Raw genomic sequence first — 15,512 nt, 5'->3', positions numbered from 1 at the left:
CCTCCTGAGTTCAAGTGATTTTCATGCCTCAGCCTCCCGAGTAGCTGGGATGACAGGCACGCACAAGCCCGGCTAATTTTTGTATTTTTAGTAAAGATGAGTTTCACCGTTTTGGCCAGGCTGGTCTCGAACTCCCAACCTCAGGTGATCTACTCACTTCAGCCTCCCAAAGTGCTGGGATTACAGGCGTGAGCCACAGCACCTGGCCAATTTTCTTAAAAGGCAGAAATACTTTTATGAAATATTTTATGAAAATTTTAAAGCTTCATAAACACTGTCTCAACTGTAATTTTTGTTTGTTTGTTTTAAAGACAGGGTCTCACTCTGTTGCCCAGGCTGGAGTGCAGTAGTATGATCTCAGCTCATGGCAACCTCCACCTCCTAGATCAAGTGATTCTTCTGCCTCAGCCTCCCAAGTATCTGGGATTACAGGCGTGCGCCACCATGCCTGGCTCATTTTTTTTTTTTTTTTTTTTGTATATTTTAGTAGAGATGGAGTTTCACCACGTTAGCCAGGCTGGTCTCGAACTCCTGACCTCAGGTGATCCGCCCACCTTGGCCTCCCAAAGTGCTGTGATTACAGGCTCAACTGTATTTTTTTTTTTTTTTTTGAGATGGAGTCTCGCTCTTTCACCCAGGCTGGAGTGCAGTGGCGCGATCTCGGCTCACTGCAGGCTCCGCCCCCCGGGGTTCACGCCATTCTCCTGCCTCAGCCTCTCCAAGTAGCTGGGAACTACAGGCGCCTGCCACCTCGCCCGGCTAATTTTTTGTATTTTTAGTAGAGATGGGGTTTCACCATGTTAGCCAGGATGGTCTCGATCTCCTGACCTCGTGATCCGCCCGCCTCGGCCTCCCAAAGTGCTGGGATTACAGGCGTGAGCCACCGCACCCGGCCTCAACTATTTTTTAAAGGCATGCTGAAGAAACCCGAAAACACCACAGTATTAATGGTGGGTTTCTCTGGGGCTGGGATCATGGCAGTCCTCTCGTCAGTCAGCTGCTCCCACGTCATCCAGTTGCCAGAACACCTTTCACACACAACTTGGCAAGGGTGGTGAGGAGCAAAATTCTTAGGTGTGTCTACTTTGGTCAGTGTAGTGCTGTATGTAAACTGGCCATCAGGTAATATGCCATTTCTAAGTTACCCTTCCTAGAAAAGCACTAGAATGCTCCCCTCAACACTGAATCTGCTGAGAGAGGGCGGAGGGGCGGCGGGAGGCAGCCGTCCCCAGTGGGCTCATGTCACTTGCTTTCATCTGTGGGAACTCCCAGGAAGGTGTGGGAGGAGGAGGGTTGGCCGAGGGCACTCACGTAGACGGCGAAGTCCTTGGGGGCGCTGCTGATGTTGCCTGTTGGCGACAGCGTCTTAGGGATGTGCTCCAGAGTGAAGGCGGCTGGGTGGATCATCATGGAGAGCCTCACCACCAGGTACCCCTGGGAGCCTTTAAATGCCCAGCAGTTACCAGGGTAAATGTCAGGCTGGGGAAAGGAAAAACATGAGGACTCAGAGTGTGAGCACGCTCTTACCCACTTAGCAGCAGGAAGAGGAAAGACTGATTATACTGAGACAAAAATAAGTTTTACATGGTAGAAACCGCCATGGGCAAAATCCAAAGATAAGCTGGGAAAGGCATTTGCAATTCATTCCTCAAAGGGCCACTATCTCCAACCCATATGTTGTATAAAAGTTAAAATGACCAGAACCTTAAAGAAAAATGGGTGAGACACACAACATACGTCAAAGAAAAGGTGAACGTCAATGGTCCTTGGTCATGGGAAGATGCCCTCCACCCTGCACAGCAAGAAGGAACAACATCACAGGGAACCACCACTGCCCCCCCATCCCACCAGCATCAAGGGTCTAACAGAGTCTGCTGCTGACGCCCTGGGAAAACACACGTTCCAACCTAACCCGGCCATGGTGCAGCGTGCAGCCCCAGAAGCACAGCTTGGCAAGGTCGGCCGCTGTGCACACCTCTGCCTCTGGCCTGCAATCGCACCTCCACCTCTAGGTGCAGGGGCAGAACTGCAGGATGCAGATGCGATCAGAGAGCACTCTTCACAGCACAACGTTCCCAGGCACACACAGGGACTGGCTGAGAAGTTGCAGACGCTGCGCCCAGGCGTACGCGACGGAGGAGGAGACGGTGCGGGCAGCCTGCCTTCAGTGGGTGAGGACGACACACGCATTTCATTCATGTTTAGAAGAGACGGTGAACCATGGGCACGTACCCGCTGGCTTCTCCTCTATGCCAGCTGTGGATTTACTGCCCCTCAGCCCCCAAGCCATCTTTTGCTGCGCCGTGAAGATGCAGCTGAGCCTTGAACTGCTCTCCCTTTGCCAGCCCAGAGCCTAGCCCTTGCCAGCTCAGGGTGCTGGAGGGACACTGAGGTTCCCTGGTACCCCTCTTGGGGGTGTTGCAGCCAAATGCCTGGTGAGTCACCCTGTTGTGCACAGGCTTTCCCAGCATGGTGGTACATTCCACAGTGTGGCACCACAGCAACTTCCCTGACGTTCAGTGAGCTGGGCCACACCCTCCGCCCAACGGTCTGGAGAGACACTCTGGCGAGCCTCCACCTTGGTCCCGGAGTGGGAGCTGGTCCCTTCTATCTGTTGTCCCTATGTTCTGTAAACATTCTCTTTACTTCCCAGGAGCTGACAGCTTCTCAGTCCAGTCCCATCACAGTGATTGGTGGTTTATATGAAGTCTGCTCCTCCAGTGACCATGCACTTCCTTCTGAGAGAGAACTGTGCCAGGGGAGGGCTGAGCTCCACCCTCTCCCTCAGTCTCTGAGACACTGAAGCCATGCTGTGCTCTCACCAGCAGATCCCTACCAGCATCACACTGACAACGCTGCAGGCCAGTGAGCAACTCTGGGAGGGTCAGGATCACCAAGCCCTCTGAGAAGGATGTTATGGCGAGGAGCAGGAGAACCGCCATGCAGGAACACTGTGGCAACCCCGTGCAGGAAACCTGTCGGCCCTGCCAGGTGACACGGACTGTGCCGGTGGCACTCGTGAGCTGGCACAGAAAAAGCAGCCGCATGCCAAGCGCAGGGCTGTGTGGCTTTGTGGCAGCAGAGGCTGCGTCTGCCTGCAGTGAGGAGGGGCTCCCGGCTGCGCCCTTAGGAGCGAGGCGCTGGTGAGCCCGTGCGGTGCTGATGGCCGCAGAAAGCCAAACAGTCACGCTGACCGGACACTTCCGCCGGGGCAGCCTGGGGACAAGATCATGATGACACTGCCACGGGATCCTCAACTTCAGGTCACAGGCACTTCATGAATTCTCTCAGGCTGGACTTGTGTTTTCCAAGTGAAAGATGTCTTGGCGTTGTTCCACATACAAGGAATTATTGGACTTTTCTTCAAAACATGTCATGAATATGAGGCAGGATTTGAGTACTGAGGCAAAATAAATCTATTTAAATTCTCCATCCTTTAGTGCTTTAAACTTGTACAGCCAATAGTATAAAGTATTAAATGAAGCCACAGAAAAGCATTGCACAACGAGGACCACAGCAGAAGGTCCATGAGACGGAGACTGAAGGCCCACGGAGATGGTGGGGACATGGTGGGGGCGAAGGCCCGGGGAGACGGGGGGTGAGGGCCCGGGAAGACGGGGGCTGAAGGCCCATGCCGAGGCCAGACAGCTAGGGCCTCCCCACGTATTCTCTCTCAACACCTGAGAAAGCACAGCTGCCACTCTCATGATGATGACCCACGGCCCTGAGCAGGAACAGCTGCCACTCACACCACCACGGCTGGACCACCCAAAAGAGGGAGGGAGGAAGGCTGACAGGACCAGCATGTGCCACACGGTCCCATCTGTGCGATGCTAAACCCAAGCCAACAGATGTGTAGCGTGGAGGCTACGTGGGGACACCGGGGACTCCTCGGCGTGGGAACGCTGCTGCTTCTTGTGGTATCAGTTCCACAGACGTGTTCATCTTACGAACTTCCACCGAGCTGTGGACATACGACCTGTGAACACTAACAGAGTCTATGCTGAAGAAGAGCAGCTCCGGCCACCGACAGCCACTCACCTGGATGACCACGCGCGGGGACTGCGAGAAGTACCACAGTGGGATCCCAAACAGACTCATCAGCGCCGTTTTGGTTTCGTAAGTTTCAGAACAGCGAGTACTCAAGATGCTGCCACCTTAAAGCAAAGATGAGATTGGTGTCAGTGTCCAGTTCCACCATTTTGGAAGCAACAGTACTGCACCTCTTCAGGATTTATTCAGAATGTCTCCAAGAAAAGTGCTCAACATCGCTGAGATTCAGAGAAATGCAGGTAAAAACTGCAATGAGATATCTCCTCCCTCCAGTTACAGTGGCTTCTACCCTAAAGACAGGCAGGAACAGATGCTGGCGAGGATGTGGAGAAAGGGAACCCCCACGCACTGCTGGTGGGATGGAAATTAGTACGACCGCCATGGAGAGTGGTTTGGAGGTCCCTGAGAAAAGTAAAAACAGAGCTACCTTATGATCTGGCAGTGCCACTCCTGGGTACACACCCGACAGAAAGAAAGGCAGTCTACTGAAGGGAGACCCGCACTTCTATCCTTGTGCAGCACTGCTTGTTTACAATAGCTCACATCTGAAAGCAACCTCAATGTCCATTAACAGATGAATGGATAAGGAAACTGGGGTACACATACACAATGGAGTACTATTCAACCATAAAAAACAATGAGAGCAGGCCAGGTGCGGTGGCTCACGCCTGTAATCCCAGCACTTTGGGAGGCCGAGGCCGGTGGATCACTTGAGGTCAGGCATTCCAGACCAGCCTGGCCAACATGGCAAAACCCCATCTCTACTAAAAATACACAAATTAGCCGGGCATGGTGGCGGGCGCCTGTAATCCCAGCTACTTGGGAGGCTGAGGCAGGAGAATCGCTTCAACTGGTAGTGGGCCGAGATCACGTCACTGACTCCAGCCTGGGTGACAGAGCAAGCGCGTCACTTGCAACAACATGGATGGCCACCAGAGGTCACTATGTTAAGTGAAATAAGCCAGGCATAGAAAGATAAACATCCCATGTTCTCATTTATTTAAAAATTAAAACCATTGAACTCATGGACAGAGAGGGTAGAATGGTGGCACCAGAGACTAGGAAGGGGAGTTGGGGCTTGGGGAAAGTGGGGATGGTTAATGGGTCCCCCCCCCAAAAAAAAAAGAATGAGGCAGAGTGCGGTGGCTCACACCTGTAATCCCAGTACTTAGGGAGGCCGAGGTGGGTGGATCACCTGAGGTCAGGAGTTCCAGACCAGCCTCACCAACATGGTGAAACCCCATCTCTACTAAAAATACGAAAATTAGCCAGGCGTGGTGGCGTGCCCCTGTAGTCCCAGCTACTCGGGAGGCCGAGGCAGGAGAATCGCTTGAAGCCGGGAGGCAGAGGTTGCGGTGAGCCGAGACTGCGCCACTGCACTCTAGCCTGGGCAACAAAGTTGAGACTCTTTGTCTCTAAGAAAAATGAATGCATAAGACCTACTATATGAGAGCAGAACAGGGTGACTATAGTGAATCACTTAATTGTGTTTTTTTTTTTTTTTTTTTTTTTGAGATGAAATTTTACTCTTGTTGCCCAGCCTGGAGTGCAATGGCGCGATCTTGGCTCAGCACAACCTCTGCCTCCCAGGTTCAAGCAATTCTCCTGCCTCAGCCTCCGGAGTAGCTGGGATTTCAGGCATGCGCCACCACACCCAGATAATTTTTTAATTTTTTTTTAGTAGAGAGGGGGTTTCTCCATGTTGGTCAGGGTGGTCTCAAACTCCCAACCTCAGGTGATCTGCCCGCCTTGGCCTCCCAAAGTGCTGGGATTACAGGCATGAGCCACTACACCTGGCCTAATTGTGCATTTTTAAATAACTTGGAGAATAATTGAATTGTTTGTAACTCAAAGGATAAATGCTGGAGGGGATGGGTACCCCATTTTTCATGATGTACTTACTTCACATTGCATGCCTGTATCAAAATATATACCCCATAGATATGTGCACCTATGTACTCACAAAAATTAAAAAATAGGTAGTTAAGAAGCCATTAAAATACATGTTTGAAAATGACAAAGGATATTATCTAATACCAGCTAATAAATATTTTAGGATTAAAAAAAGTGTTTTTAAACTTCTCAAGTTTTTACATATACAAAGAACCTCCTACTTTTAGACCAGTCCTTTTCTTAATTAATTGTACTTTCTCAAATTGAGTGTTATGAGTTTACAACTGCTTTAGGATACACAATTTTTACTTACTGAAACTGAGAGATTCTTAAAATACTGGCCTTCCCCCACTGCTAGAGAGACAGCTACTCTGAATGAACTTTTTGTTGGTTTTTCTCAATGAAGAATAATAAAGCATCCGATTGAACCTGGTGTCTCCTAGCAGGTGAGCTCTCAGGCCCTGAAGAGCAGACCTTCCGTCATAATAATTACCAATTACAGTGAAAAGGCTGGGGCTGTGAGGATGGCTGCTGGCAGGCACAGGGTTTTTAGCTGGGGTGAGAAAGATTCTGGGGTGAGGCAGTGGTGATGGCTGCACTGTGAATATGCTAATAACCACGGAGCTGTACATTTTAAAATGGTGAATTTTTGTGTGAATTACATCTCAATAATAAGAGGAAGCATAAAAAACAAGTCCAGTTTGGCCCTCAACAGGAAACAGGACAGGCAGAATGTTGTTGTCACAGCAGGACAAAAAAACCCCAAGAAACAAAAACCAAGTTGGCCCTGAAGGCAGCATACAACCCCGGGCAGCAAGGGCGAGCTAGGGAGGGCAGCACTCCAGGGGCCCTGGCACTGGTGAACCACGGGCAGAAGAGGCAGAAACTGATTTTTTTTTTTTTTTTTTTTTGAGACAGAGTCTCGCTCTGTCACCCAGGCTGGAGTGCAGTGGCATGATCTCAGCTTACTGCAAGCTCCATCTCCCGGATTCATGCCATTCTCCTGTCTCAGCCTCCTACGTAGCTGGGACTACAGGCACCCACCACCATGCCCGGCTAATTTTTTGTCTTTTTAGTAGAGATGGGGTTTCACCATGTTAGCCAGGATCTCCTGACCTTGTGATCTGCCCGCCCTGGCCTCCTCAAGTGCTGGGATTATAGGCATGAGCCACTGAGCCTGGCCGGAAACTGATGTTTCAAACAGGAAAACCAGGGGATTTTAATGTAGCTGATTGCGACCTGAATTTCTAAACCACTGAATTATCTTTTTTAACTAACTCGCAAAGTGTCAATCAATGTTGTCTTCAATAATGGAACCTTCAGTGCAGCCTCATCAGGATTACCGGTGTTCTGAGGTACACACAAACCTGTGTGGATTAACCAGGGTTTTAAGAATAAAGGACATCTCTCGGCCCAAACTGTATGGTTCATGTCAACTGATGCCTCTTAATGGAAAATAATTTCTTTCTAAATCACTGAACTTCAAAATATATAACTAAAAGCACTTAATATTCTAAAAAGGTCATTTTAAACAAACACACACTGATCACGCCAGTAGCCTTGTTGATGTCTGTCTACCATTTGGAAGAATCCAGCCATTTTGACTACGACTTCAGTCTGCAGCCACCACGGGAAGAACCCAGAGGGTGGCAAGTGACTGGAATCAAACCCAGCTGCTCCCGTACTAATGCGATTAGGTTCCTGCACAACCACATGGCAGAGTCCCTACCCAGCCCTACACCATCGTGGGTTTTAGAAATCCCTCCTGCCCTGCAGACTCTCCAGCCCCTCCACACGCTAATGTGTACTGAACACAGCATCTTCTGACTGATGATGTGAGTCCCCCAGCCCACATTTGCAAATCCTACATTTAAAAAATTCAGAAAACCAAGATTTTGATTTCCATAACACGTGTAGTGCAAACCTTCCCTGGGTGGACGTGAAGCAGGTCTAGCTCTCCTCTCATGGTTCTTTCGGAAATGCTCGTGTCTGATCCAGGTGTGCTGCCCCACTCACCACGGAGTGGGCTGTGTGGACCCCAGGACTTTCCTCAGCTGCAATTCTGATTTTCAAATGCATCTGCCCCAAGAGGTCTGGCCTAGGCTTGTGCCCCTGCAGGGTTTCCCAGACCCTGACCATGGCGGCCTTTGTATTTCTCTGAGGTCCTGAAACACAGCCCCATCATTCTATCTGCTTAGCCTGCTTCTGCTCTCGGTCTGTCTTGCTGCTGAGTGGACGCCCTTGGGGAGAGCTGTGTGGTCACTGCTGAGTCTCTCCTGAAGGCACTGAACAATCCCCGATCACAGCACAGGAGAGAGTGGACAGTGGACCAAACTTTCTGTGCTGTGAACCTTGACTTAGCCACAAGCATGCACCCCCAGCCCTTCCAGGGGAGAACTTGTGCCCCCCAAACACAACTGGCCAGCAAGAAAGAACACCAGGGTCATGCCCAGAATCACGCTCCCTTTCTCAGATGTTTAAAAGTTAGGAGTCCTTACTGCTGGAAGTGGGGTGGGCGACAGCCTCTCAAGTGCACACCCCTGCTAACAGGTGCCCATCTAACGTAGTAATCGGAACGCCCATTTACTCACCGCCAGACTCCAGAGCAAAGTCCACCATCCCAGTCTTATCTTGGGAATACAGCTTCAAGGCGTTGTTCACAATGGCACGTGCTTGCTGGACAGACACAAGGGATGGACGACCGAACACCAGAACAGGAGAGGAGAGACGTGGGTTTTAGTGCCATGGATGAGGATCAGACACTTACATTAGAGCATTTTCTCAATGGAACCTATGTAGGGGATCCCAGGCATGGCGGAAGTTAACTCCACACTCCAGTCCTGCACCCGACTGCCAAGGCCATCAGATGGAGATGGGACGGCACGAGGCCTCTTCCCCCAGGGCTCAGCCATGGCCACCATCAATCTTTGAACCAGAAAAATCCCCCAGATGCCATAAAACATGAATAAAGCAAGGATGAGACTTCAAGCCTGGAACACAGGAAATTCTGGGAATTTAGGTATTACTGAGTGATAGGGTTTGGCTGTGTCCCCAACCAAATCTCATCTTGAATTGCAGCTCCCATAATTCCCACATTGTGGTAGGGACTGGGTTGGGGTAACTGAGTCATGGGGGTGGGTTTCTCCCATGCTGTTCTCGTGACAGTCTTACGAGATCTGACGGTTTTATAAAGGGAGTTCCTTCGCATATGCTCTCTTGCCTGCCGCCATGTAAGACATGACTTTGCTTCTCATTCACCTTCCCCCATGATTGTGAGGCTTCCCTGGCCATGTGGAACTGTGAGTCAATGATCCTTTCTAAGTTGCCCAGTCTTGGGTGTGTCTTTATTAGCAGCGTGAGAACAGACTAATACACGGAGAGATTTTCATGGAACTGCAGAAGGTGTGGCCACCACACAGGCAGATGGAGAACGGACTAATACATGGAGAGATTTTCATGGAACTGCAGGTGTGGCCGCCACACAGGCAGATGGGCTCTTTGGGACAAAAAGATTCACAAAGTATAAAGAACTCCCAAGAAGCAGCTCAGTAATGACATCGACAGCAAGTGCTGAAGCTCACCACACAGGTGCCCCCTCCACACATGGCACTGCCCAGGCACGTCCCATCTCACTTACGTCAGCTAAGCACACCCCAGCCAGACCACTCTTAAAACAAGACATCAACATCCACACCTCACAGCTAGGTCTTCGGTCTCAGCACAGGATGGACTGTAAGCGTTTCTTGCCGCCGACTCACCGCCTCTGTTATTCCAGACGCCCCCACCTCGCTCACAGCAGACACCATGGCTTCCGAGGTTGGGAGCTGCTTGGTCACCGAAACGTGGTGGGTGACGTTCCTCAGGATTTGCAGCTCCAGGTCTCGCAGCATCGTGCGCAAGTCGCCTTTGCTCACAAACTGTGATGAGAACCTCTGCAGCAGCTGTTCCAGAGAACGGCCTTGCTGATCTTCAGAAAACAGGAGTTTCACCATTTCTCTGACTTGCACATCCACCTAGTAAAACAGCATAGACACAAATGTACTATTTTAACTAAATCATTTCCACTCTTCGGGTCCATTATCTTAGATACCATAGAAGAATTATATATCCTCTCAAAATCTAGAATGTCATTGTGACATTTTTTCCTTCATATTAAATTTAATAACTACTCCAATAATGCAGGAACACGTTAAAAAGAACAGAAATAGGCGAGCTCGTGGGATGTGTGTGACCTGCATCCTAGGAGCTGAAGGACATAGTGGGGTACGTCCACATCCTCCGGAGGTGCGTGTCCATCCAGCAAGCACCCACCGGGCACCCCGCAGTGAGGCGCACAGGTGCATCGGAGAGGCCCTGCCATCAACAAACTTGGTCTGGTAAGAAAACAGTCATATAGGCCAGGTGCAGTGGCTCATGCCTATAATCCCAGCACTTTGGGAGGCCGAGGCGGGCGGATCACGAGTTCAGGAGATCGAGACCACGGTGAAACCCCATCTCTACCAAAAATACAAAAAATTAGCCAGGCGTGGTGGCGGGCACCTGTAGTCCCAGCTACTCGGAGAGGCTGAGGCAGGAGAATGGCGTGAACCCAGGAGGCGGAGCTTGCAGTGAGCCCAGATTGCGCCACTGCACTCCAGCCTGGGCCACAGAGCAAGACTCCGTCTCAAAAAAAAAAAAAAAAAGAAAACAGTCATATAAACGAACCTAAATTATAGCTTTATGTAAGCTAAATACGCCCCGTGTTATTTCTATGCACGCAAACACATATGTGTATACCTTTCTCTTATTGCTTCATAGCAATAGACCATGAAGGAAAGGGCAAAGCCTCCTAGGACACGGCCGTTCATCACAGCTGCCCTCCCACACTCCATGTGTGGACACATCCTTCTCTAGCCCACACCCCCTAACAGTGGCACGTAGCTGCTTTCTACCCTCACTCCTCCCCACACTAACTTTGCAGCGCTGACCCTCCTGCCTGTGTGGCCTCTGTACTGGTGACTTTATTTCTGTAGGATGATTCCCAAGGGTATGGTTGCTCGTTTCAAAGAGTGCATGTATTTGTCACTGGCTAATATCCTAAGATTTTCCCCCAGAGGCCGCAGTTGATGAGTCCTCCCAACCAGGGAGAAGCCCGCTGCCTCGGCCAGTGCTGACAGCAGCTGTCGTCCTCATGGGCCTGCAGACTAAAGATGAGAGCCCGCTCTAATCTGCAAGTCCCATCAGTAGGACTCAGCTCCCTGATAGCACGCTGGCATGCTTTTTCTTTTTTTTCTTTTTTTTTTTTTGAGACAGAGTCTTGCTCTGTCGCCCAGGCTGGAGTGCAGTGGCACGACCGTGGCTCGCTGCAACCTCCGCCTCCTGGGTTCAAGCGACTTTCCTGCCTCGGCCTCCCAAGTAGCTGAGATTACAGGCACGCGCCACCATGCCTGGCTAATTTTGTATTTTTAGTAGAGACGGGGTTTCACCACGTTGGCCAGGATGGTCTCGAACTCCTGACCTCAGGTGATCCACCTGCCTCGGCTTCCAGCGTGCTGGAATCATAGGTGTGAGCCGCCGCACCCGGCCTGTCGCATGCTTTCTCTGTCGCCACTGCTTCTCTTCCTACCAATCCTAGGGGCTCTCTGCACATCAGAGATAATTTTACCACACGTATTGCAAATACCTTCACCAATCTACTGTCTGACTTTTGACTTTGATGACTTTTGCCATTCAAATGATTGTGTTTGCATTCTTAAGCAGCTCTAAATGTCTAGATTTTCTCCTCTGCCTAAGGATGATGGACTTGAAGCAATGTCTATGATGTGTGTCAACACGAAACAGAGCAAGCGGCAGGTACAGGGTGAGTCTATCTAATGAAAGGTACACAGCAACAACCCAGCCCCAAGTCAGTGCTGGCCCTGGGCTGCACGCACACCTGGGAAGACGCATGGTGGGTGCTGACGCGCGGTGGTGCTGAAACAGGGAAATCTACGGAGCGCTGAATTCATTATTTTGAAATATTTAAAAAGTTCACATATAGTAAAAAAAAGTTTTTAAAGGAAGTTGAAATTAAACAACTTAGGCCAGGCATGGTGGGTGGCTCAGGCCTGTAATCCCAGCACTTTGGGAGGCTGAAGCAGATGGATCACTCGGAGTCAGGAGTTTGAGACCAGCCTGACCATCGTGGTGAAACCCCATCTCTACTAAAAATACAAAAATTAGCCGGGCATAGTGGCAGACGCTGTAGTCCCAGCTACTTGGGAGGCTAAGGTGGGAGAATCACTTGAACCCGGCAGGTGGAGGTGGCCTGCAGCGAGCTGAGATCGCGCCACTGCAGTCTAGCCTGCGTGCCACAGCAAGACTCGGTTTCAAAAATAAATAAATAAATAAAAATTAAACAGCTAATAAACCTAAGTCATCAATTCAAGTTTTCTTTTACTTTCTACCATAAAACAAAAAGTAAACACGCAGGAAGCTCACTCTTTCTCGTACGGCATCCACTGTCTCACAGCCGCTCTTCACGTGTTGCCAGCTGGACAGCTCTGACTTTAGCTGATCCAGTTCCAGCTGGAGGTGCTCGACCGCGGGCAGGAGCTGCTCACCAACCGCACTGGAATCCAACAGCGAGAACAGGTCACACACAAGCCTCCCGGCCTATACGCTTCTCACACTACACACAGGCTGAGGGGAACCCGATCCCACTCCTGGGTGTCACAACTGCACAGATGTCATCCTGTGCCACACCAACGTGGAAACTGGATGCCAGTTTCAAACAGAATTCCCAGAGAGGTCGTCTTCTGCATCAATTTATGTCTGTAACGTACAAATATTCACACTGCACAAGGAGGCTATCTACAAAAGTGCTGCTAGCAGTGTTTCTCAGTGGCGAGTGAGAGCTCTCTCTGAAAATGATTCAAGCATTTAGAAACTTTATTTCTGGACTGGGTGCGGTGGCTCATGCCTGTAAGCCCAGCAGTTTGGGGCTGAGACAGGCAGATCACTTGAGGTCTTTATACGCACACATACTTGTTGAGATACTAACAATTCATATCTCAAAAAGCTCATTCCCAGATCAACACTTTAGGATTGACATATTAACATATTAAAGCAACTTTTTTATTGAAATAAAAGCTTTGGAAGGAGAGAAAACTGTGCTCCAGCTCTCACACCTGTCCTCACAGAAGAGGAACATGGGGCACGGGATAGGATGGACCCTCCCGAGTGCAGACGCGGGGACCTCGGGAAACCACAACCAAGCCAGGGCGGCCGAATCTAGAAGTGGGGAGGGCTGTGGGGAGTATGAGTTGCATGCATAAAACTAAGGAAGAAAGACAAAGCTGCCATGTTGGGAACACCTGTGAGAGGGAAGCACCCCCACTTAGGTGGGCTTCAGGCAAATCAGTAATTGTGTGGAAGAAAGCCACCTGCAGCGAGGAGCAGAACGCCAGCTTCCCCAGGAACTGCAGAAGGACCCGGCTGTGCCATGGATTCCAAGGGCAGCAGGGCCGACAGCCACGTGGAGAGGCCCACTGTGACACGCCCAGCACAAATCGGGCGGTTCTGCCCTCCAGGAGCAGCAGCAGAGATGAGGCTGAGCTGTAACCCCGCCCACCTAGATGCCAATGGTGCCAGCGGAGGCCCGGTGCAGAGCCCACCCTGACACCCACCACGGCACGGGCAGCAACATGGGCCTCGACCTGCTCCCTGAGGGTGGCCCTGCAAGGACCCTGGAGATGAAGCCCTCCGGGTCACGGCAGGGGCACGGGCGGCACCTTTGCGAGTGCTAACTACAGAGGTCCATGCCGAGGCAAGCCCCTCAGGCCCCCCGTCCTCACGCAGCCCAGCAGGAGTGTCTGACGGCACGAACCTCAGGGCCTTCAGGTGACCCTCGGGGGAGGCCAGCCCCGTGTCCCTCATTCATCACTCTGCTGCCACTCCACATAACCACACACACACACAGAAGACAAAAGTGAATGTTTCCCAAATCCTCCTACCTGATTGTTTTTCGCTTGGTCTGCTCTAGCTCCTCCTGGATGGCCTAAAAGGTATGAGAAAGAGTCTACTGAAATACATAAGTTATATATTAACTTTTCATAAAACCACACACTTAAAACTCCATTGATTTATCTGGAATACCCCCTTTAATTCAAAGTCCAGATCTGCCTGTGGGTGGCAGGTAGGAAGTGTTCATTGTACATTTGAAAGTAACCTTCATTACGTGTGTGCAGAAAGGAGCACAAATCACATGAGAACGGCCTGGCGGGCTCAGAACATGCAGCTCCTGTAACCAGAACCCAGGTTGGGAGTCAGCTCCCTGTCACACCTCCAGTGTGTGTTCTAAACGTGAAGGACAGGGACACGGCAGAGGCACACATGAAGCTGAGCCGTGCTGGCCTGTGCCATCCGCAGCAGCACCATGCTGAGAGCCAGTGTCAGCCCCAAGTCTCACTCCACGGAGGTCTCCACAGCCCGGCCCACGGCGGGCGGACAGAGGAGGCAGCGCCCCGCAGACCCTCGCGGGCAGGTACATTCTTGCCTCTGCCTGCTCCTCTCAGCCCTCCTCTCCCTCCCAGGTAAACCCGCCTGATCTCACAGGGTCCATGATCCAGGAGTGGGTCCCAAGATTCCCAAAAGGGTGTGCTAAATACAACCCTTAAGCTCACCATGTTTCTCAGGTAGTTCAATACACACATGCATATGTGACACGCCAGGCTCTGTGTCAAGCACCAGAGACACAAAGAGCCGGAACCTGAGCCCGACCTGACTCCCCAGGGCTGAGGGCAGCACAGAGGCCCAGTCCCTCCCCTGGCAACGAAGGGTCCCGGCCTTCCCACCCAAAGCTCGTGCTGTCTGTCCCACCCAAAGCTCGTGCTGTCTGTCCCACCCAAAGCTAGTGCTGTCTGTCACACCCAAAGCTAGTGCTGTCTGTCACACCCAAAGCTAGTGCTGTCTGTCAGAAGGTTCAGGTCCTTTATGTCCCCTCTGAAGACACTGCAAGGTGGGTGTGTGGCAGCGAGGAAGCATCCTGGAGCCTGGAAGAGCTGGATGGGAACCCAGAGGCCGCCTGGAATCGGCAGAACCACCTCCTGGCGTGTGCAGCCTGCTCTGTGCCCTCGAGAGATACGGGGATGCGTGAGTTATGCGCCCGACTCAATGTCAGAGCCCCAAAGCCGCTGCCACACCAGAGAGAGAACAAGTGTTTCTTTCCATTTTACACAAAACAACAGCAAATAGCCTAAAAAGAGGAACATTAAATGACCAAAGGGCTTTAAAATATTAGCCATAGTTGATTTTCTTTTTATTTTAAAAAAGCATAAGGTCAAAAATAAGTACCTCAGATTTTTCTCTCAGTTTTCCCAGAATATCTTCCAAGTGTGAGATGCGCACTTCATGTTCTTGGTGAAAAGCCATAAAGTCAGTCTTAGGAAAGAAAAGGAGCAAACAAATGATGGAGAAAGTTAAGCAACAAAAACCTGGTAAGTTAGGCCAAGGCATTTCTACATGGAATATCGACAATCAGAGACTCTGTGGTCGCAACGTGGCACAGACCCTAAAGGAATAACCTGCTTCATAACAACATCCTTCTT

At 50.8% G+C, this 15,512-nt stretch overlaps 1 protein-coding gene across 38 annotated transcripts in view; it reads right to left on the bottom strand.

Annotated features, from left to right (window-relative positions):
- Positions 1-15,512, bottom strand: part of SUN1 (Sad1 and UNC84 domain containing 1) — a 57,414-nt gene that overhangs the window by 4,344 nt on the left and 37,558 nt on the right. For all 38 annotated transcript variants that reach the window (XM_032145846.2, XM_032145851.2, XM_032145850.2 and 35 more), the window contains 7 exons: positions 15,259-15,345; positions 13,920-13,963; positions 12,406-12,535; positions 9,705-9,959; positions 8,538-8,622; positions 4,042-4,157; positions 1,312-1,479 (listed from right to left, as the gene is read on the bottom strand). In XM_032145846.2, coding sequence (XP_032001737.1) covers positions 1,312-1,479; positions 4,042-4,157; positions 8,538-8,622; positions 9,705-9,959; positions 12,406-12,535; positions 13,920-13,963; positions 15,259-15,345 — 885 coding nt within the window. The remainder of the gene's footprint in view (positions 1-1,311; positions 1,480-4,041; positions 4,158-8,537; positions 8,623-9,704; positions 9,960-12,405; positions 12,536-13,919; positions 13,964-15,258; positions 15,346-15,512) is intronic.

The sequence above is a fragment of the Hylobates moloch genome, unplaced genomic scaffold (assembly GCF_009828535.3).
Source record: "Hylobates moloch isolate HMO894 unplaced genomic scaffold, HMol_V3 SCAFFOLD_24, whole genome shotgun sequence".
NCBI classification, from domain to species: domain Eukaryota; kingdom Metazoa; phylum Chordata; class Mammalia; order Primates; family Hylobatidae; genus Hylobates; species Hylobates moloch.
The sequence above is the reverse complement of the archived record's forward strand: the minus strand, read 5'-3'. Positions and strand labels throughout refer to the sequence as shown.